This window comes from Cuculus canorus, chromosome 27 (assembly GCF_017976375.1).
Source record: "Cuculus canorus isolate bCucCan1 chromosome 27, bCucCan1.pri, whole genome shotgun sequence".
NCBI classification, from domain to species: Eukaryota; Metazoa; Chordata; class Aves; order Cuculiformes; family Cuculidae; genus Cuculus; species Cuculus canorus.
Window position 1 is genome coordinate 3,596,259 of NC_071427.1, and position 22,843 is coordinate 3,619,101.

General features: G+C 51.2%; 2 protein-coding genes across 6 annotated transcripts; both read left to right on the top strand.

Annotated features, from left to right (window-relative positions):
- The first annotated feature begins 2,979 nt into the window (after positions 1-2,979).
- On the top strand, positions 2,980-7,699 carry S1PR4 (sphingosine-1-phosphate receptor 4). Its single transcript, XM_054050008.1, has 3 exons — positions 2,980-3,536; positions 3,645-3,781; positions 4,831-7,699. Exon 3 carries the CDS (start codon positions 5,024-5,026, stop codon positions 6,242-6,244), a length of 1,221 nt encoding a protein of 406 aa, XP_053905983.1. The 5' UTR covers positions 2,980-3,536; positions 3,645-3,781; positions 4,831-5,023; the 3' UTR covers positions 6,245-7,699.
- A 1,226-nt stretch (positions 7,700-8,925) lies between these two features.
- Positions 8,926-22,627, top strand: NCLN (nicalin). Of its 5 annotated transcripts, none has more exons than XM_054049977.1 (16): positions 8,926-9,198; positions 12,146-12,336; positions 12,446-12,590; positions 13,170-13,264; positions 13,499-13,579; positions 13,785-13,888; positions 14,297-14,385; positions 14,562-14,701; positions 15,122-15,300; positions 15,498-15,585; positions 15,679-15,717; positions 15,834-15,997; positions 16,634-16,687; positions 16,777-16,855; positions 18,473-18,572; positions 20,589-22,627. In XM_054049977.1, exons 1-15 carry the CDS (start codon positions 9,018-9,020, stop codon positions 18,530-18,532), a joined length of 1,689 nt encoding a protein of 562 aa, XP_053905952.1. In that variant the 5' UTR covers positions 8,926-9,017; the 3' UTR covers positions 18,533-18,572; positions 20,589-22,627. The 5 variants fall into 5 exon arrangements, with proteins under 5 accessions (XP_053905952.1, XP_053905953.1, XP_053905954.1 ...); XM_054049978.1 differs by having other exon boundaries at positions 22,008-22,626; XM_054049979.1 differs by lacking the exon at positions 20,589-22,627 and adding an exon at positions 18,793-19,442.
- Positions 22,628-22,843: the final 216 nt, after the last annotated feature.

Here is a 22,843-nt window from a genome sequence, read left to right on the forward strand (position 1 = left end):
TTTTGCTATTTATGGTCATTAATATAGACAAAAGGGGATAATCCTCAATCTTTCTCCTCCGTGTTCTCGTTTTCCTTCAAACCCAGGGATGCCCTGCGGAAACTCTTCCTACAGAGCCCCACCGTCGCCACTCGTTTCAACGAACTGATGCCCAAGGACAATTCTTTGAGCCAGGTCTCCAGGGTTTGAAGTCATCCCAAGTCCAAGAGGGGCTTTGGTGGTTCTTCCCAGCTCCTCTGGAGGCCAGAAGCATCCTGCCACGTTGGGGACTGGGATGTACCACTGGAAAGACAACTGCCTACCGCTGCACGGTAGAAGAGACCAACGCCAGGAAACGCAACCAACCACCAGGAGCCATCAGTTATTTTCAAACCAGCACAACTCCACCCTTCCTGGAGCAGAAAAACACTTGCGGGCAGACGAATGGATGCTTTGGCTGATGTTGGGCTGAGGCTACAGAGTGGGGACAGGACGGGGGGCTGGAGACGGAGCCTTGTGGGACAGAGATTGGGTTGTTGGTTTTCAGTGAGCCAACCTGGGCGTTGCCATGCCGGACCCACACGGCAGACAGGTCTCGGCAGAGGGATTTTTTTTTTATCAGAATTACTGAAAATACAAGTTTTAATCAGGACTGCGCAGCAGCACAGCAGGAAAACCTCAACAGAAATCATCTCTGTTTTATCTTGCATGTGTACCTTGCTGTCTTTTCCCCTGCAGCTGCTCGCGGCACAACCTGGAACTGGATGCCCTCTTGGGAGGTCTCAGGGTGGGAGTGTCCGGGCATGCTGATGGCCAAAAACCCAAGGAGTTGGGCTCCAGGTTGCTCCTTACTCCACTCTGGGCATCCATGTCTGCAAACAAACTCATCCCTCTCAGCTCAAGTGCTTTTTGCCTTTGCGTTGACCTCAATAAGAAGAGGGGTTTTGCTGCTTGGGAGCCTCATCTCAGCAGCTGTGAAGCTCTGTGGTGGCCACAGCTCTGGTAGAAGGGTCAGGGGGCTGCAGCTGCCCCCTCTACATCTCTTGGTCCTTCCAAGCCCAGCACTCAGCAGCTATCAGGCAGTTTTAAGTAGATTGTGGTCTTGATCTGAAGGAAAGAGATGAGCAACGTTGCAGGATGGGGCGTTCCTCCCCTGCCCGGCTTTGTTTCGAAGAAAGAACATCAGAACTGAAACAACAGCAAAGGAGAAGTACCAAGATAAAGCTCAGCCTGGGTCTGTGAAGATAGTAACGCGGAGCCCCCGCAGAACAACAGGAACTCGGCTGCGTGTGGGTTCTCAGCTGAGGGCGAGACTGGTTTTGCCCCCAGACATGGACCTGGGGTCTCCAAGGGGTCCATGAGGCCAATCGGTGCCAGCCAGTGAGGGCCCACTCTGCTGGAGTGGAGGAGACCCAAGTCCCCAACATAAGAAAGGCATGGAATTGTTGGAATGAGTCCAGAGAAGGCCACGGAGATGATCCAAGGGCTGGAGAACCTCCTGTACAAGGACAGGCTGAGAGTTGGGGTTGTTCAGCCTGGAGAAGAGAAGGCTGTGGGGAGAACTTAAAGCAGCTTCCAGTGCTGAAAGGGGCTCCAGGAAAGCTGGGGAGGGGCTCTGGATCAGGGAGGGCAGGGAGAGGACAAAAGGAAAGGCTTTAAATTGGAAGGGGAGAGATTTAGATTAGACCTTAGGAAGAAATTCTTCACACTGAGTGTGCGGAGGCCCTGGCCACGGTTGTCCAGAGCAGTGGTGGCTGCCCCATCCCTGGAGGGGTTCAAGGCCAGGTTGGATGGGGCTTGGAGCAACCTGATCCAGTGGGAGGTGTCCCTGCCCATGGCAGGGGGTGGAACTGGATGGGCTTGGAGGTCCCTTCCAGCCCAAACCATTCCATGATTCAAGTCCCCCCAGGTCCCCCCTGGCTATGGGACTGTGCCCTGACGTGCCGTGGGGCAGGGAGCTCGGCAGGCTGTGGTGGGACAGAAGTGAGATGGTGCTGGGAGAGCGGCAGCGAGGGCTGGGACAGAGTTCGGGCACCTTCCCAGAGCTATTTCCCCTGATGATATGTTGTGGAACCTCTTTGTGCCTCACAGGTATCCAGTTCCCTCCACTATGGAAAGGTCACACAAGTCAAGTGCTAGGACAGAGCAAAGGAACAAGGTTTTGTCTCACTGACACAACTCATTTAGGCCGCACGTGATGGAAAGGCCGTTAGGAAGACCCTAATACTATTTTGCAGGTCCAGAGGACCTGGTACCCCATGTGTCAGCTCTCCCAGCTGCTCATCTGCCTCAAGGCCTCCTGCCAACAAAAGGATTTTCCTCCCACCTGCCCTGTTCTCCGCAGATCTTCCCGACAAAGAGCCCATTCCTGTCAGATAACTCATTCCTGAGACCGCTCACATGCTCTCAGTTGCTTGAGAAGGCACTTGGGGCCCCCAACAAGGCAAGTTTCTTCATCTTCTCAACTTTTAGGGACAACCCAACACAGAATCATAGGATCACTAAGGTTGGAGAAGACAGCTAAGCTCATCCAGTCCAACTGTCAGCCCAACACCACTGGTCCTACTAAACCATGTCCCAAAGTGCCATATCTACACGGGTTTTTTACCCCTTCAGGGATGGAGACTCCACCACTGCCCCGGGCAGCCTCTGCCAGGGCTTCACCACTCTGTCAGTAAGGAAATTTTTCCCAATATCCAATCTAAACCTCCCCTGGAGCAACTTGAGGCCATTTCTTCTCATTCTATCACTTGTTACTTGGGAGAAGAGACCAACACCCACCTGGCTCCAACCTCCTTTCTGGGAGCTTCAGAGAGCCACGAGGTCTGCCCTCAGCCTCCTCCTCTCCAGGCTAAACAGCCCCAGGTCCCTCAACCTCTCCCAGACCCCTGTTCTCCAGCCCCTACTTTGGCTCCGTTCCCCTTCTCTGGACACGCTCCCGCCCCTCAATGTCCTTCTTGGAGTGAGGGGCCCAAAACCGAACCCAGGATTCGAGGTGTGGCCTCACCAGCACTGACACATTAAGCAAGGCTGATGTGCAAGAACAACATCAACCCTTGTGACTCCAGAGCTGTGCCAGGAGTACCGGCCCTCCTCCTTTGGGAACGCGCTCTTTGTGCTGAACGTGCAACCTTGCTCTCCTCTGGATTGAGCTGCACTCATGGCCCAGCCTTTCTGCTGGTTTCCGCTCCTTCAATCTTTATCAGCACGAGTTTCTCTCCACGCTGCTGATAGAACAGCCCAAAACACCAGCCGAAAGGGTGAACGCCGAGGATGGAGCCCTCAACTTGCCAGGACCCCTCTTGCTTGCACATGATTTCCTGCAGCAGGACCCTCCTTTGCATTTTCCCCTTGTCTGTACGCTGTGAACATCTCCACTCATCAAGCAGTGGTTGGACTCCCAGGACAAGCCGCTGCTTGCTGTGCGGATGCAAGGAACCACCACTCTTTGCTCTCCACTTGGAGACCTCTTCGTGGCTTTGTGCTGGTCTAGAGTGAGAAGCCAGGTGAAAGCAGAAAGCAAGGGCACAGCTTCTGCTGGGATCCTGAGTTAAAAGGTGCTCTGTCTTTCTTTTCTTTGCATCTTTGCAGCTGTTTTGGGTGGGGTCCATCCTGCAGAGAAATGTGGTTGATGTTGTAACTTCCCTTTTCTTCCACTTTGGTAGGTAGAAGGCTCACTTCTTTCACTTGAGGAGCCCTCCCCACCACCTGCTCTGTGCTGGGCCTCAGACAAGAAGCTGGAGAGCACTGCTGGCTGCTGAACCTCTCTTGGGCATCAAGAGCCACCGGCCAATCACGACAGGTGAGTCACGAGACAAACCCACCAGCCGCGGTTGGGAATAGCACGGTGCAAGACTTTCTCTGTAGTCAAGCTTTGCTGACGCAAGAATGAGTGGATGAGAGACATCAACATCACAATCACGTCAAGAAGGACTGGTTCCATTCAAAGAGATGGTTTTAAACTAAAGGAGGAGAGATTTAGACTGGGTAGAAGGAAGAAATTCTTCACACTGAGGGTGGGGAGGCACTGGTACAGGTTGTGTGGGGAGGTAGAGGAGGCTCCATCTCTGGAAACATTCAAGGTCAGGTTGGATGGGGCTCTGAGCAACCTAATTGAGTTAAAGATGTCCCTGCATCCTGGACTGGATGTAAAGGTCCCTTCCAACCCAAAGCATTCTATGATTCTGTATCAGGACTCTTCGGTTGTGGTCTGACCTGGGCAGTGGTGAAGGTGGAGGAGGCCATGTCAGGGGCAACTCTAGGGCTTTGACCAGCTGGTTTCCTCTGAACTGGGTGGAGCTGAGCCCTAATTTTACACACACTGGTTCCTGGACTCAATGCAAGGGCGGGACTTGGATGGATGCGTCCCAAGAGTGGCAAGAGGAGGAGCCCAAAGGGGTGAAAGCATGGAGCTTCCTCTTGGAGAAGGATGGATCTGACCATGGGTGGTGCACAGGGCAGCTGATAAAAAGGCAGTTGCTCTCTGACAGGCTCAGGGGTGAATTTAATACCACAAAAGGCAAAGCACATAGTGTTTCAGGCTGGCTGGGTGCTCAGCTGGCTTTGTTCAGCCAAACAGACCCTACCCATCAAGGCTGGAGGTGTTACCCTCTTCAACCACAGCCTGCCCTGCCTCAAAGAGGGACCTGACACGTTGCTTCATTCATGTCCCACCTTCACAACCACAGCAAAGCTGAGAATTATCAAACCCTTACCGAGAAACGACGGGAGCTGTCAGAAACGCTGTCAATACTCTAGCTCATAACAGGAAACTTTATTAAACAACAGGAAGCCCATGCTCCTGGGTGGACTTACAAAACACCTCACCCTCTTCTCCCCTTGCTCTTTCAGTGCCGCGGGGCTGGCAGACAGGGCTCGAACGCTCATCTCCACGCTGGGCAGGGTTGCTGGCATCAGAGTTGGTCTTGGTGTGACAGTCTCACAGCTGTCTCCAGCCCTCGAAGAGAGGATCTGCTCTGCTCCAAACCCCACCTCGACTCTTGCTCTGTCGTGCATCCCTTGGCAGCTGATCTAGGCACAGAAGATGGATGGTCCAGAGCTGAACTGGCTGGTGAATGGTTCCTTTCCACTGGGCACTGCTCGGTATCCTGAGCTCAGACTTGACCTGCTCAACAGGAAAGGTTCCTGCCTGCAGCTGGCTGCCACGAGGAACGTCAACATCATCCTGCAGCACTACAACTTCTCAGGCAAGCTCACCAACCGGCAGTCTGGGGATGAGGGCATGGGTCTTGTCCGCACAACCTTTGCCGTTATCAGCTGCATCATCATCCTGGAGAACCTGCTCGTGCTGCTGGCCATCCTGCGGTGCCTACGAGCCCGACGCTGGGTCTACTCCTGCATTGCCAGCATCACCGTCAGCGATCTGCTGGCAGGAATTGCCTACCTTTCTAATCTCTGCCTCTCGGGCAAGAAGACCTTCCAGCTTTCCCCTCAGCTCTGGTTCCTGCGGGAAGGCATCCTCTTCATTGCGTTGGCTGCCTCCACCTTCAGCTTGCTCGTGACTGCCATCGAGCGCTACAGTGCCATGGTGAGGCCCATCGCTGAGAACGAAGCCAGCAAGACCCTGCGCTTACGTGGCCTGATCGTCTCCTGCTGGCTGTTGGCCTTCATCATCGGACTGCTTCCGCTGCTGGGCTGGAATTGCCTGTGTGACTTCAATGCCTGCTCTGTCCTTCTGCCTCTCTACTCCAAGAACTACGTCCTTTTCTCTGTCGTAATGTTCAGCATCATCCTCCTGGGGATCATCGGCCTCTACATCTCCATCTTCCAGCTGGTCCAGGCTAGTTCTAAGCAAACCAGTTCTCGGCACAGCCGCAAACGGTCGCTGCGCTTGCTCAAGACTGTGTTGATGATCTTGGGTGCCTTCATCATCTGTTGGAGCCCTCTCTTTGTCCTGTTGCTTTTTGACTTCTTCTGTGAGACTCAGGCATGCACTCACCTCCACAGCATGGACTGGACCTTGGCTCTGGCCATGCTTAACTCGGGCATTAACCCCATCATTTACTCCCTCCGGAGCGTGGAGGTGCGCCGTGCGGTGGGAAGCCTGCTGTGCTGCTGTTGTGTCAGGATTGGGCTTTGCAAGCCTGGAAACTGCTTGGTCATCACAGACATCAACTCCGGCTCATCCACAGAGAGCTCCTTGCGCTACCGTGAGAGCTTCCGTGGCTCCGTAGTGCTGAACGCCCGACCCAGAGCACCTCTCTCCAGCAACTCCAGTATGATGAGCAATCTCCCCAGCTACTGAGAGGCCACGGGGAGAGAAGCAGATGCCAGGCAGCCCAAAAGGACCTCATGCTCCTGGGCTTGGCCTGGCAGAACTGTAGTCTACACACAGCTCATGGTGACCACGTGCAGCCCCACCACGGTTGTGGACAGTGGCCAGGATTCCCGGTGCCTTCAGGCTGGGATGTTGCTTATGTATGGATGCAGCACAGGGACAGGCATTGCTCCTAGGATTGGAGTGAAGAATAATGGACTGAGGGCAGTCCTGAAGAGAAGAACTTGGGGGTGTTGGTGGATGAAAAGCTCAACATGAGCCGACAATGTGGACTTGCAGCCCAGAAACCAACCGTGTCCTGGGCTGCATCCAGAGCAGAGGGACCAGCAGGGCCAGGGAAGGGATTCTGCCCCTCTGGTGAGATCCCACCTGGAGCCCTGTGTCCAGTTCTGGAGTCCTGAGCACAGGAAGGACATGGAGCTGTTGGAGCGAGTGCAGAGGAGACCACGGAGATGATCCGAGGGCTGGAGAACCTCCTGTAGGAGGACAGGCTGAGAGAGTTGGGGTTGTTCAGCCTGGAGAGGAGAAGGCTGTGGGGAGACCATAGAGCAGCTTCCAATGCTGAAAGGGGCTCCAGGAAAACTGGGGAGGGGCTCTGGATCACGGAGGGCAGGGATAGGATGAGAAGGAAGAGTTTTGACCTGAAAGAGGAGAGATTGAGATGAGGTCTTAGGAAGAAATGTTTTGCTGTGAGGGTGGGGAGGCCCTGGAACAGGTTGCCCAGAGCAGTGGTGGCTGCCCCATCCCTGGAGGGGTTCCAGGCCAGGTTGGATGGGGCTTGGAGCCCCTGATCCAGTGGGAGGTGTCCCTGCCCATGGCATGGGGTGGAACTGGATGGCCTTGGAGGTCCCTTCCAACCCAACCCATCCCACGGTTCTATGATGCAGGCACATGCTGGGATCGATGCTCTGCTCAGACAGCGCCTGTGCCTGGTTAGAAGCGGCCCCCGCTGTGTGTGTGCATGCGTACAGACGTGTTCCTGCCCAGAGGGGCACAGGGGGGTGGGTCTCCCCCACCCAGTTGCCCCCCCTTGGGACCAGGCTGGGCTCACAGCGCTGCCACCACACATCATGCAGGGCTGGAAACCATCCTTGAGCCTTCTCCTGCAGCTGACGGCCTCCTGGATCTGCCAATGGCAGGCACAGCTGCTGGAAAAGGATGCAGGCGCGACGTCTGTCCAGCGAGTCGAGAAAAAGGGGTTTGTAAGTGCAAATAACCCTTGGTTGGGGTCATTCCCTTAAGCCAGTGAGGAATCGGAGCAGCACCCCAGTGTCTCCCCTCGCTGCGCACGGAGCCAAAGCCACCCAAGGAGATAAAATCACCCATGCACGGGGGAGGAGAGGCTGCTGGCACCGTGCAGCCCCTCGGCGGGAGGCGCTGAGCTCCCAGCCCTGCAATAAATTAAAGATTGTTCTGCAATAAATAGAAATGACAACAAAAGCCCCAGGCTGCTTCGCTGTGATTTTATCTTCCTGGAGGTGACAGCCTTCCGCACAGCCCTCGGGTGGCCTGGACGGCTCAGGACATGCTCCGTGTGCTCCCGGACCGGCACACAGCTCGCTGCTCGGGAGCTACCGCTCCCCGTGGCCACCGGTGCCGCCGTTCCCATCCCGGAGACTACAGCTCCCAGCGTCCCTTGCAGCAGAGAGTAGACTACAGCTCCCGGCGTCCTTTGCGGCGGCGCCCGCACTGCAGCTCCCAGGCGCCCTTTGCGGTGGTGCCAGGATTGCATCTCCCGGCGTCCTTTGCGGCGGCGCCCGGATTTTAGCTCTCAAGCGCCCTTTGCGGTAATGCCAGGACTACATCTCCCGGCGTGCCTTGCGGCGGCACTAGAACTAGAGAGAAAGACCTGGGGGTGCTGGTGGATGAGAAACTCGACATGAGGCATCAGCGTGAGGCCCAGAAACCAACCGTGTCCTGGGCTGCATCCAGAGCAGCGTGGCCAGCAGGGAAGGGAGGGGATTCTGACCCTCTGCTCCTCTCTGGGGAGACCTCAGCTGGAGGATTGGGTCCAGTTCTGGAATCCTCAACATAAGAAGGAGATGGAGCTGTTGGAATGGGGCCAGAGGAGGCTACAAAGATGATCTGAGGGCTGGAGAACCTTCCGTGTGAGGACAGGCTTAGAGAGTTGGGGTTGTTCAGCCTGGAGAAGAGAAGGCTCCCAGGAGACCTTAGAGCAGCTTCCAGTGCCTGAAGGGGCTACAGGAAAGCTGGGGAGGGGCTGCTTACAAAGGCTGTAGCGATAGGAAAAGGGGCAATGGGTGTAAACTGGAGAGGGGCAAATTTAGACTGGGCATAAGGATGGATTTTTTCACCATGGGAGTGGGGAGGCCCTGGAACAGGTCTCTCAGGGTAGTGGTGGCTGCCCCATCCCTGGAGGTGTTCAAGGCCAGGTTGGATGGGGCTTGGAGCCCCTGATCCAGTGGGAGGTGTCCCTGCCCATGGCAGGGGGTGAAACTGGATGGGCTTTAAGGTCCCTTCCACACAGACTGTTCTATGATTTTATGAGCCTATGACTACATCTCCCGGCGTGCCTTGCGGCGGCACCAGAGCTTCATCTCCCGGCGTCCTTTGCGTCAGCGCCCGGACTACAACGCGCAGCCCCTCTTGCTATGGCGTCAGGACTACATCTCCCGGCGTGCCTTGCGGCGGCGCCCGGCCTGCCTGTCTCGGCGTGCCTTGCGGCGGCGCGGCGCGTGCGGACGGAGCGGGCCGCAGCGGCGGGGCCGGAGCCGCGGCGATGCTGGAGGAGGCGGGCGAGGTGCTGGAGTCAGTGTTGAAGGCCTCATGCCTGCCGCTCAGCTTTCTGCTCTTCGTGCCCGCCGTCCTCTTGCTCCTGGGGCCGCCGCCCGCCGCCGAGGCCGCCCACGAGTTCACGGTGTACCGCATGCAGCAGTACGAGCTGGGCGGGCAGCCCTACGGTGAGGGGCGGAGGGGGAAGCACGGAGGGGCCCCGGGGAGGGAAACCCGGCCGGGGAGTCCCTCGGGGGGAGCTCCGGGTTGGGGGTCCCCTAGGAGAGCTCTGGGTTGGGGGTCCCCTGGGGGGAGCTCCGGGTTGGGGATCCCTCAGGGGGAGGTCTGGGTTGGGGGACCACCGGGGGAACTCTGGGTTGGGGGTCCCTCAGGGGGAGCTCCAGGTTGGGGGTCCCTCAGGGGGAGCTCCGGGTTGGGGGACCCCTGGTGGAGCTCCGGGTTGGTGGTCCCTCAGGGGGATCTTCAGGTTGGGGTCCCCGGGGAGCTTCGGGTTGGGGGTCTCCCTGGGGAGATCCGGGTTGGGACTCCCTCAGGGGAGCTCCGGGTTGGGGGTCCCCCGGGGGAAGCTCCGGGTTGGGGGTCCCCTGGGGGAGCTCCAAGGGCCCCCCGAGCCCGAAGTCGGGCTCAGGTCTGTCCCAGCCCCAGGAGAGGCTGCAACTGGGCTCATTGGGCAGTTGTGTTGCCCGGTCTTAGCAGGAGGGTGCTGAGAGCTCCTGCATGGTGACTGGGAGGTGGCCGGGGACCCTGCTGTGTCCTGGCAGCTCCTGCCTGTGGGCTGAACTCCTGTGCTTTAAGCAGTCCAGCTGCAGCTGTCTGGCACACTGGGGAGACTGATGGTGAGCTCGGTTTTGATCTCTGGCCTTGGACTCTGTTGGCAGGCTGGCTCTTAGCTCTTCAGCCTCCTCTTCAGCTTCAATTAGCAGTGTCTGTTACTCCAGTGCCTCCTCATTTCAAAGTCCTTTCTTTTACAGTTCTTTCTTTACAACTGGCCTCCGATTCCTCTGTTCAGTTGCTTCCAGGCTGCGATTGTGCAACACCTTTCTTTGCACCAGAAACACAACCTGTTCCGCACGTCCTCCACGTGCAGCAACCCTCAGCCCCGCCACCTCCTGTACTTACAGACCCAAAATCAAGTGGTGTTTCCGAGTCATCTTTTACTCCAGATCAGGGCATGTGTTCTGTCCAGGAGTGATCTTCATGCTCTCTATTTTGTGGCCTCCGTTTCAGGCTGCTGTTAACGGCCTGGCATTACAGCCCCACATTTATTCCGTACTGTCCGTGAGACTCAGTCTCTGGATCTTTCTGATCGTAAGATCAAATGTCAGTAGAAGTTACGAGAGCTATGCCTGCGTGCTTTGCAAACACTGCAGATGCTGCTGGTGGCTTCTGAATAGCTGGAGTTATTTCTGAGTTCTTCTGCTACGGTTTCTCAGAATGAATCCACACCCTAAGACTTCTGTTATTGAGAAGCTGCTAGATTTGAGGTGGGTGCTGTCATGGGGGAATTAAGCTCTCTCGATGCTCGTGCAGTTGTCTTTGCTGGCAGGATTAGTGGGGCAGCAGGCGTGTGTTCGTGGAATACAACCATAGAATGGTTTAGGTTAGAAGGGGCCATAAAGTTCATCCAGTTCCACGCCCTGCCTTGGGCCGGGACACTTCCCACTGGATCTGGTTGCTCCTAGTCCCATCTAACCTGGCCTTCAACACCTCCAGGGACAGGGCAGCTACCACTGCTCTGGGCAACCTGGGCCAGTCTTTGATCAGAGGGCTGTATAATAAATTGCTGTTGCAATTTATTATACAGTATAGGAGAATTTAGATCGTGCTTTAACTCCATGTCTCTGTTCGTGGCCCTTGTGGCTACAAGGACATATTTTTCTTGGTTCAGATGATTTGACCACCGACGAGACCAAACTAATGTTAGAGTTAAGTTAAGCCAGGTTTAAATCCAACCGCTAGCAACGTTCTTATTTGGCGTATGCTGAGACGCCTTCTGGACCACCTTGCTCCAGAAGCTGGGCGGTGACCCAATGCAATGAAGTCTTTGGTGTAGGTGCTAGAGTTATAGAAGAAGAGATTGGATTTGCAACAGTACAGATTGTAAGGTGGATTTGACCCGCTCTGTTTGTATAGGATGTCCTTGTGGTCCTCTCTTGTACTGGAGCTGCTGGCAAGCCTCCAGACTGCTGTTCTCCCAAAGGATTGCACCGTCATGTTGGGGTATTTGTTATGCTGAAACAGAGAGCAGGAGAGATGGAGCAGTTGGAGGCAGCCTGCTTGTTTTCTCAGCTATAGAAACATCGCAGTGGGAGCTGAAACAGCCCTCAGGATGGACATGGGGTAGTCTTGTGTCCTTCCACAAAGCGGTTCTGCGCAGCTTGCGTCCTACAGCTGGACGATGCAGCAGGCTGCAGCGCAGGAGGCCAGGGTCTCTCCGGATGTTTTATTGTGCGGGTGCTGGATATGGTGCAGCAAACAGGTTGCCTGCATGGCTGTGGGTGGGAAGAAGGAAGGTGGTCGATGCTGCACAGTGCAGGAATCGAGACCTTATTACTCTCTACAACTACCTGAAAGGAGGTTGTGGAGAGGAGGGAGCTGGCCTCTTCTCCCAAGTGACAGGGGACAGGACAAGAGGGAATGGCCTGAAGCTCCGTCAGGGGAGGTTCAGGTTGGATATCAGAAAAAAATTCTTCACAGTAAGAGTCATTGGGTACTGGAACAGCTGCCCAGGGAGGGGGTCGAGTCGCCTTCCCTGGAGGTGTTTAAGGAACGGGTGGATGAAGTGCTTAGGGACATGGTTTAGGGAGTGTTAGGAATGGTTGGACTCGATGATCCAATGGGTCCTTTCCAACCTTGTGATTCTGTGATTCTGTGAATAAGGGAGCCTGGTAGGACATGGCTGCATGGTGCAGCTCCAGTGGGTAAAAGGGGAAAAACCCTGATCTCTGTTTCTTCTTGGACAAGGGGGAAGAGACAGACTTGGCTCTCTGCAGGTCCTGGCTGCTCTGAAGTTCGTCAGCCTATCACCAAGACTGTTCTGAGAAGGAGCTAAGCTCCAGGAAAGGCGATGCGATGAAATCTTGTACAAAACCTCTTGCTGTTCTTTCCTTACAGGCACCAGGAGCGCAGTACTTAACACAGAAGCCCGCACTGTAGAAGCGGATGTCCTGAGCCGCCGCTGTGTGATGATGCGACTGGTGGATTTCTCCTACGAGCAGTACCAGAAGGCTCTCCGCCAGTCAGCCGGTGCTGTGGTGATCATCTTGCCACGATCCATCTCTTCCGTCCCACAGGATGTTGTCAGGGTAAAAAAACACCCAAAACCACATCCTTCCCTTTCTTATCCAATGGGAGATGTATTTGAGAGGGGGAGAAAGTGGCAGGCTTAAGTTTGTGTCTCACTTAAATCCGCAGCAATTCATGGAGATAGAGCCAGAAATGCTCGCTATGGAAACTATTGTGCCAGTCTACTTTGCTGTGGAAGATGAAGAGCTGCTGTCAATCTATGAACAAACGCGGGCTGCTTCTGCGTCACAGGGCTCTGCCTCGGCTGCAGAAGGTGAGTTCTAACAGGTGGAGGAAAGATTTAGAGGAAGACAGGCTTGATCCCACTTCCGGGAGCAGTCTGCTGTATCATACTCACCATGAACCAGGGTTGTGTTGCATTCAAGTTTATTCTTTGTTAAAGTGCTTTGAGAAGGAAGGAAAACACGGTGCAAGAGACACTGATACTTGACTGTATTTAGAAATACGATTGCATGGAGTTGATTTCTCAGCTTTATGCTTTTACACTTAAGATAGAAAGCAAAACTCGGGTAGAAACTAAAGCTTTTTTATCTGACCATAGGTCAGTTCGGTGCTTTCACATATTCCCTTGTAAATAGCTGTACTCTCTTACTGACCCGCTGCTCATGATTAGCTTCAGGACTGCTGGAGAAAAGCTGTTGTTTTAGCGAACTCAGAATATTGGGATTTCAGGACAGAATGGAAATGTGTGGTCACCAGGATTCCGTGTCAATGCATTAACACAAGCGACAAGTGAGGGGGCTTAAATGGCTTAAAACTGGTCTCTCCAGTTGGTGAGGGAAATAAAGCGATGAAACTTCCTCAGGTGTTCGTGTTTGGTTTTTTGTTCTAGTTCTGCTGCACACGGCAACTGCCAACGGCTTCCAGATGGTGACCAGCGGGGCTCAGAGCAAAGCCATCAATGACTGGCTCATACCCAGCGTGGAGGTGAGTTGTATATGGGTTCAAATTAGCAAAATTGAGAGGATGCCTTCTTTTGTTGGGACTTCATCAGACGTTTTGACTGATGGGGAAAGTCAGGGGAGTCTCAGCCAGGTGATTATCGGAAGCCCTCAGAACGGAGGCTGCTGCAGACTCCGTAGGCACTCGGGTAGAAGTCAGGCTGTCTTTGTACAGGAATACAAGGGATGTTGCTGAGTGATACGGATCTTTCCTCTACAGGGAAGGCTTACAGGGCTGGGTGGAGAAGACCTGCCCACTGTTGTGATAGTTGCCCACTATGACTCATTTGGAGTGGCTCCGGTGAGTATTTTTTCTTCCTGCAGCTCTCTGGTCCGATCTTTGTGTTCCTGTCTTTTGTTCCCATGTGGCCTCTGCTTCTTTCTTTTCTCTTGGCCTTAAAGATGTGGGGCAGTTACAAGTGGTGTGTGGGGGTGTGCGATCTGAAGGCTCTTCTGGGAATAAGCGTTGGGTTGTCACCTTGTCTCTATCCCACTTCCTCCTGCAGTGGCTGTCGCATGGTGCTGACTCCAATGGCAGTGGAATCTCCGTGCTGCTGGAACTAGCCAGGCTCTTTTCCCGGCTCTACACCTACAGACGTACCCATGCTGGGTAAGAAACAGCCCTATTCTTGGTTGAATGTGCATAACCGAGATCAGCTGAGGACTTTTGCTCCAGAGCCGTGGAATGTTACGAGTTATCCTTTTATTCCTTTGCTCCGTTTTGTTTCCCTTCACTGCTAATGGCCAAGCTCCTTGCTTTGGCTTTTTTTTGCTGTAGCTCTGCTCAAGCTTGGGGACAAGTGGAGGGAATGATGCGAGAAGTAGATTCCATCCTCAAACATTGGGAACTCTTCTACCCTATCCTACCATTACCTGAGCATATGGCATATAGGAAGCGTTTGCAGTGGACAATTTGCTGTGTTGGGCGCTAGCTATTGTGATTTCTCCACACTGGAGTAAAGTTCTTTGGCCGTAGAGTGCAGTGTGCTGATATTTCTCTGTCCGCTTTGATGGCCAGGTATAACTTGCTGTTCTTCGCCTCTGGAGGTGGCAAGTTTAATTATCAAGGAACCAAGCGGTGGCTGGAAGACAACTTAGACCACACTGGTGAGTAGGGGGCTGGCATTCCAGTCTGTTCTGTGACAAAGCTTCTGTTAATACGATCGTGTTGAGTGTCTGGTATGTCCACCCTCCTGTGAGAATGTTGTCTGGGCTTTGCTTTTTTGGGGATGAAAATCTTGCTGCAAAATATAGCAATTAAGGTTTGGATTTTTCTGTTGCAGATTCCAGCCTGCTACAGGACAACGTAGCATTTGTTCTCTGCCTCGATACTCTGGGCCGAGGCAATAGCCTTCATCTCCACGTCTCAAAGCCTCCCAAGGAGGGAACCTTGCAGCACGCGTTTCTGAAAGAACTGGAGATGGTAATGAAAATCATTTTCGGTAGATGAGATCTTGGTAATTATTGTGGGGAGCTGCATCTCTCCCAAGAGAGGAGAGAAGGAAGACATGAAGAAAGGGTGCACCTTGGAAATTTTTCATGTGTTGGTTACAGTCACTTGATTTGAAGTGCAGACAAATCCTCGTGGCAGTCCTGAATGAAGCAGGCTAGAGCTGCTGTGTCTTCCACTGTACTTCCTTGTGGTTTATTGCTTGCAAAAGCTACCCTGTAATGACGTTCAAACAGCTTTTTTGGGCATCAAACCAGCTTTTTAATGGCAGTAACTGCACCTTACAGGGGGAAGTGTTTTTTATCTTCTGGAACACACAAAAAATCATGTCTAGGTGGATGCGGTTATGCTGTGGGCAGCATGATTCCTTGGATGGCTTGTTCTTTCCCTCAGGTCATTGCCAGCCAGTTCCCAGAGGTGAAGTTTTCCATGGTGCACAAGAAGATAAACTTGGCTGAGGACATGTTGGCGTGGGAACATGAGCGTTTTGCAATCCGACGTTTGCCAGCCTTCACCATCTCCCATCTGGAGAGCCACCGGGACAGCCTGCGCAACAGCATCATGGATAGGAGGTTAGAAGCCGTGGGGAAGGTTGCAGTGGAAATCCAACCCATAAAGTGAAATTGGCCTCAGGATTGCTTGTGCTGGGTAAAAAAAACACTAGGAATGGAGCTGTGGATTGAGGCTTATGCTTGATGCAGTGAAAAAGGGTGGTTTCTAGAGGAAGCCAATCCCTTAGACAAGTCTGTAATCCCCTCTTTTGCTTTAGGGCACGAATAGACACTAAGGCACTAACCAGGAATACTCGGATCATTGCTGAAGCTTTGACAAGGGTCATCTACAACCTGACAGACAAGGTAGGAGCTTCCCATGGTGCAGTGCTAGCCAGACTTATCCCGCTCAACTGAGCTTGCTCTCACCAATACCTGGGTTATGTTTTTAACTTGCAGGGAGCACCTGCAGATCTGCAGATCTTCACGGATCAGATGGTGAGCGCAGTGCATTTTTATAACCTGTGGGAAGAAGGAATCGGGAGTCTGGGAGAGAAGTCTGTTCTCAGCATACTTGTAGTTGACTCCCTTTATTTCGTGGTATGTTTCTGCAGCAGATCCAGGAGGAGCAACTGGAATCGGTGATGGACTGGCTGAGCAGTCAGCCCAGGGCTGCCCAGCTGATTGATAAAGACAGCACCTTCCTCAACACCTTAGAATATTACATGGGGCGCTACCTGAAGGATGTCAAACAGCATCACGTAAAAGCAGACAAACGGTGAGAAAAGAGGTGAAAGAACCAGCCAGGGCATGCAAACTGGCTTCCCCCTCCAATGAATTTTGTCTCTGAGCTGCAGCTTTTCTGGCTTTTTGGCATGGAGCTGAAAGTGATTGCTCTTCTGTGCTCTCCTGTCAGCTTTAGTTGGTACTCTCTGTTCTCCCACAGAAAGCTCTTTATCATTCCTCACAGCTCACTAACAACTCCCAGCAGCAACAACCTCTGTCTGCAGAGCTTGTTTGTTCACTGTTTTGGTTCCACCCTTCCCACTCGGAGTGCTGCTTCTCTCTGAATGCAGATAAAGACTAAGGTCCACTAGAAAGCTTTCTTTAATTGCAAAAAGGCAGTTTCCGTCCTAACCCGCTTGGTTTGAAGCAGTTTATTGAGCCCAGTGAGGAATCTTCCATGTGCCTCTTCTGAGACAGCTGAGCAGCGTGTGTTCTGAATTGTATCCTTAAGCTTCTGATTGTAGGAAAGGAAGACTTGACCACTAAAATCAGTTCAAAACTGGTAGGCAAGGTGGTCACGCTTCCCCCTCTCTGCTTGGATGAGCTCCTTGCGAAGAGAGGTCTGGGATGTCCATACTGCAGTGTCAAGAACTGTTAACACATCCTGAAGAGTTTCTTCTTTCCGCAGGGACCCTGAGTTTGTTTTCTATGACCAGCTGAAACAAGTGATGAATGCATACAGGTATGGAGTTCCCCTGGGCGTGTTGGGCTGTTGTTCTCTCTGTAGTAGTTCCCGCTGCAGCAATTTCATGAGTTCTTTCTTCACGGCAGGGTCAAGCCAGCTATCTTTGACCTGCTCCTGGCGGTCTGTATCGCAGCCTACCTTGGTGTTGCCTATGTTGCAGTGCAGGTAAGAAGAGAAGCAGATGTAATATTTTCCTCATAAATCACATTAGCAACAGTAACTGGGGCTCGCAGTCCCAGCTAGAACAATAATGCCACCCCACTTTTTAAAATTGTAATCCCAGGAGACCTTAGAGCAGCTTCCAGTACTGACAGGGGGTCCAGGAAGGCTGGGGAGAGGCTCTTGATCAGGGAGGGCAGGGATAGGACAAGGGGGAACGGTTTCCAGCTGAAAGAAGGGAGAGTGAGATGAGATCTTGGGGTAAAATGTTCTGCTGTGAAGGTGGGGAGGCCCTGGCCCAGGTTGCCCAGAGCAGTGGTGGCTGCCCCATTCCTGGAGGGGTTCAAGGCCAGGTTGGATGGGGCTTGGAGCCCCTGATCCAGTGGGAGGTGTCCCTGCCCATAGCAGGAGGTTGGAACTGGATGGGCTTTGAGGTCCCCTCCAACCCAAACCATTCCATGATCCTTTCGTTCAAAAGGGCTGGTTGTTTCGATGTGTATTTTTGGGTATCTCAGGTGGCTGTGCTGAAGGCAATCTCTTGCCATTCGAGTGCAAAACTGTGTTTTATAGAGCTCCTTCCCTTGGTCAAGAACCTACATAACTCACTTGTTAGGCTATTTTATCAATTAAACATCTTCAGGCTGAAACTTCTTAAAGTAACTAAAATCTGCTGTAGTGTTAAAGGTTCACAACTCATTATAAGCTGGGGGTGTTAGGAGATCCTTCCGGTATCTCAGCTTGGGATGCCGCTTAGAAATGCGTCTTCAGGGTTTTGCTTAAGTATTAACGCCACTGTGAGCCAGGTTTCTGTTCCTGGCTGGGTTCTCTGAGGAATTGGGATGAAAGGGAATCATTTTAAGTCAATCTGAATTTTCATCTCTTCATTTTATTTGTGTTTATTATTTCTTTGGGGAAAATAACAGGCATTTAAAAATCTGATGGAACAATATTAACAGGAGGGAAAAACGTACGCTTTGATTTCTGTCTGCTATCTTCATTGCATTTGTTATGAGACGTTATTTGAAGCCTGGATCTTGTTATATCTGTCAAATACCTGACGTAGCTGATATCGAATCAAGATGCAATTAATCAAAGCAGAATCGAAAGAGGAATTAAGTGAATTTTGAAGTCATTAGTGGAATGGCGAAAGAGAAGATCCCATTAAAGGATTGTGGACTACTGGGATTCTCTGTTTGCCTGGGTCATTTTCACTTTCCTGCAGCAGTGATTCTGTGTTGACCAGTGTCATTTGTGCATGCGTTGAAACCTGAAGCTTTCTTCTCCCCTTCAGAAGGAACAGAATTGCATCCGAAAATGTAAAACCTTTGACAAGTGCTCACACCCTCACGGGCGGGGGATACAGGCCTTCCCAAATGCTTCTGTAAGCCGTCCCTTTCTGTACAACTTCAAGTAACTGGCTTCATTGTAATAATTCCTCCTAATTCATCAAGTCGCACTCTTGTCTTCAGGATGAGGGTGCTAGGGGCTGATCCAAATGAAGTATTGCATTTGCACATTACTATTGTTTGAAGCCTTCTAGTAAGTTTTCTTTCTGTATAGAACACAATCATTTTATTAGAGTTTAGAAGGACTCATAGTTTCTTGTTTTCCTTCTCTTTCCAGAACTTTGGTCTCCTTTACAGGATGATACAGAGATTATCTCTTAAACCCAAGCAGCAGTGAAGCAACGAGTCATCACCTGTACAGCAGCACTGAGCCATCGGTGAGCCCATCAGGAACCTTCTGCCTTCCATTGAATCCTGCTGGTTTTCTTCCTCTCTCTTCTCTTTGCTACTCAGAGGAAGGCAGAAAGAAAATGAAATTTTAACTCTTGTGCACCTTTTAAGTGCTTTTTTTTCACCTTCTTCCCCTGACTCGCACCATGTTTGTTTTCCTTTGCTTTTTGGCGAGGGAGAGGCTCAGAAACTTGTTAATTCCTGCAGGTTGTTTAAACACTGAATGGCTGATTCTGAGCAGCTTCTATGAGTGTAAAAGCAAATCCAGCACCTTCATGGACACGTGCCATACAGCCCACTCGGAAACTGAAACTACACAGTAGAGCCATGGGTTCTCTCTGCCCAGCCAAGGAGGACTCAGAGCAGTTGTTTAAAGGCGAAAAAAAAAATGCACATGCAAATTAAAGAGAGTACTAATAGCATGTTTTCTTATGGCACTTCTTCCTTGAGCTCCCTGCCTGGCTTGAGGAAGGCATGCTGAGCAAGCAGTGTCTGGAGCAAGCATCTTGCATTTTGTTTAGACTGTGCAATAACTCATTCCCTTTTAGGAGCTGCACTGTAAACCATCTTGACTGTTATTGACAGAATGAGGAAAGCTTGTTAACGCGGGTTCCTTGCATTAGGGTTCTCACCAGGACAGGTTCTCTCCCGTCTCTGTTGGAGGATGTGTTTTGCTGTGTTCTTGATTTCTCTTAAGAGTTCCTTGTCCTTGAACAAGGATGCGTTTTGCTTTGTTCTTGATTTCTCTAAGAGTTTGTGGTCCTTGAACAGTTCACAGCTGCCACTACTCTGTCCTCTTGCTTGGTTTGAAGGGGAGATTTACAGTCCCTGCTGCTGCAGGATTGAGTTCCGTGGCTGCTCCAGGACTGAGTTCCGTGGCTGCTCCATGTATTTAAAATTAATAGTGAAAGCAGCCCAGCTCCTGCTGAGCTCTGGTCTGTAATCCCCTTAATCTTCATTCCTCAGTTTACATTTCCAGATTGATGGCTTCTGGATTTTGAGGTGTTTTCCCGTGTCCACCTGCATCTCAGGGTCTCATTTCACATTTTGCAGCTCTGTTAATTCTGGTAACGCTGTTCCTGGCCTGCACGTATGAGCAAGTTCCCAAAGTGCTTGTTGCTGTCCTTAGATGTGCTGCCCCCAGCGTGTATGGAGGGAGGCAGGTCACTTAGCCATTAAAAAGCAAAACAAAACCAATAATGAAGTTTTATGAATGTCATTTTAAACGTAGCTCTTTCTAGAACTGTTCCTAGGAGGGGGTTATCTTGGAATATACGCGCTCTGTTACTTTTACTCTTCAGCAAGCCTTATTTTTAGATGCTTCTGGATGGGGAAAGCTATGTAGTTGCCCAAGACATTTGCAGTGCTGTGCAAAGACCAAGAGGGCCAGGTAACCATTTGCTGGAGTGTTGTTGTCATCTTAAATCTTTCCTGAATTCCACCATCCAGGGTAAGCAGGATACTTGCCACCACTTTCTGAGAGCTCAAAGCCCTGACTGGGCAGTGTTGAACTTTGTTTACCCTCCAGTTCTTCTGGAAAATAGATCAAGTTCCTGACTACAGGTCCTAGTTGTAGTTGGAGAAGATGTCCTGCCACTCAACAGTGCCCGAGTCCTCTCTGTAATTTGTTCTATGCACATGAGAACCACAGTGACTACCTGTTTTTTTTTTGAAACGACTACTCGTATTTCAAACAGCGTCTTTTCTAGAGGCTGAAAAGCTCTTGTGGGTGTGAAGGAGGGTGCACCCTTTTCTGTATACGAGGAAAACTCAAGCCATGCATCCTTGTCTGCACCACAGCTGCTCTGCACGCACTTGGTGACCGGCTGCCACCACTCCTTTTCTGTCCTTGTCCTTCAGATGAGGACCAAAGCACTGATTTCCATCCCTCTCTCTTGTTTCCCCGTCGGCTCCTCCTTGGAGTACCCTTACTCCGGGATGCGTGCTTTCTGCTACTGTAAATGTGTAGCAGCTTGTTCTTTAAAGGGTCTTTTCTTTTCCAGGAGAGCGTGCTGATGTCAGGGGCTCCCTGATGACCAAACGCTCTTGAAATGCCAACCCTACAGGGAGACTTTCATTTTTTTCTGATCTTTTGAGTGGTTATTTAAAAAATACTCTCTACATGCATGACGTGTTCGTGACACTCCTCTACCAGATGAATTTGTAATGACCAGAATGGCTGGAAGACAAACTAGGATTGTTTTCCACTGGCTTTCATGTTCAACCCTTAGAGCCTTCGCGTGTTGTGCTGTGGGAAGGTGCATGCTCTGGGCTGTGGAGGATCAGAACACGCAGTGACAATCTGAAGAACTTCTCCAGGTTCTGAATATCTGGAAGTGGTTTCAGATGCCTCCAGCTGCATCATTCAGCTGTGTTATGCTTGGAGAAGGCGTGTTCCCTCCAATCCAGGTTAATGAAACTCCGTTACTTCCCTGAGACAAATAGCAAACCCACAGTTATTGGCAATCCTGCTGCAGTTTGACTTGACACAAGTAATGGACAAGAGAGACTAGAACAGGGCCGATGCATTCTCTCATGCAATGGAGACTGTTAGGCTTCGCTCTTCCAAAGGAGAAGCTCAAAGTTCAGAGTTGGAAACGTCCATCCGGGCACCTCCGGTGTGGTTACAGCTCTGTCCCTGCCAAGGTTGTCGCATTAAAGCAAACTATTTAGCTCTTTGTCTCAACAATAAGCAGCTCGCGCTTCTGAGGCAGTGCGGGGAGCCGGTGGCAACTGTCTAAAAGAAAGGTGGATAGAGGCAAATAATGAGAGTTCACACTCTCCACACACACGGGTGATTTGTCCTCTGCTTGGCTGCCTTTTGTGTATCTCTCCCTGGCAGTAAGTTCTGCTCTGGAGAAGGGTTTATGCTTTCAATCAAAGCACAAATGCACTTAAACATGATAAACTCGAATCTAAGATAGTCCAATTCCAACCTTCGCATAGCTGGAGCAGAGTGCTCATCCCAGGAGTCAACTCGCTTCCCACATTCCTCTTTCCTTTGGGAAGCTGACAGCGAAACTCCTAAATAGGCCCCGCTTTTCTGTTAAAAACAAGAGAAATGGTGTCGATCTGCACTGCAGCTTAGCTGCTCAATTCTGTCACCAACACTATATGCAAAGGCAGAAATCCAACAGCTGGGTACAATCCAACCGTTCTGATAAAATAAAAGTTCTCCACAACGCTGGAGAAGAGCTCTGTGTAGCTCTTTCTTCTTGTTTTCATCTGTCCTTTGCATCAGGAGTTTGCCTGGCTGGGAAGGAAGCGTTATGTCCACAAATGGCGAGCAGTGGTATTTTGAGTATTTGAGTGGTATTGATATTTTGAGCCATAAAACAGTTTTCTTCGCTGTCTCTCTGACTCGAGGTGTTGTCCTGGTGCTGTCAGAGACTGCAGCTCACAGAAATCTGGTTTTCCAACAGGATTTCAGCACTGAAGCTGTTTGTTCTGTCCACTCCGACCCACGCAGGCCATAATGGGAATTATAGGCAAGTATTTTGGTTGTTGCAGTTGATCTCCCAAATACCAAAAACTGGTTTGTTGTTATGAAATCAGTGCTACTGCGCGATAGGAATGCACTCCTGTACTCAATGCAAAGAGGAAAAACCCTGCAGCCAAAAAAGAACCAGATCCCCACTGTCTGTGGCTGGAGGAGCTCCCATGATCTCTTTAGATGTTAAAACCACAAATAACCCCCAAATTGCTATGGGGCTTAGTTGGTTGGTTAGTTTGAAGTCATGCGCTCTCATATTATTCATAACACAAGCCAAAATCCAGAGCTTCTCCTGCACCTCGTGGCCAAGCTGGGTTTTGTACTTAAGAGCCATTCAGTCTCGACTTCCCGATTGGAAATGATGAGGTGCTACTGTCTGTCTCAGTAAATCTGGGCTCTGGGTATTCGGGTGTGGGCTCCCGCTTTCTCCCTTGGATCTGTTTGATTTCCATTTGTAGTTATTGGATGGCAACTTCAAGGTTGTAATCTGGAATATTTGCGGCTCAGGAAAAAGTTGATTTATCTGGCAATGTTAACCTAATTATTTATCTCTTATGTATATTGAGGTGAATATTTAAAAAACTAATAGAAAATTCAATGCAGTTGATTTACATATTTTTTTTTCTGACGATAAATGTAATAATATGTAAGTATTTTAACACTTTTCATTTCCATATTTGTTTTTCCCTCGGAAAAATAAACTGAATGAGGAGGTTTGATGAACAGATTTCTTGGACACCTCTTTGCTGCTGGAAGCTCAGAAAA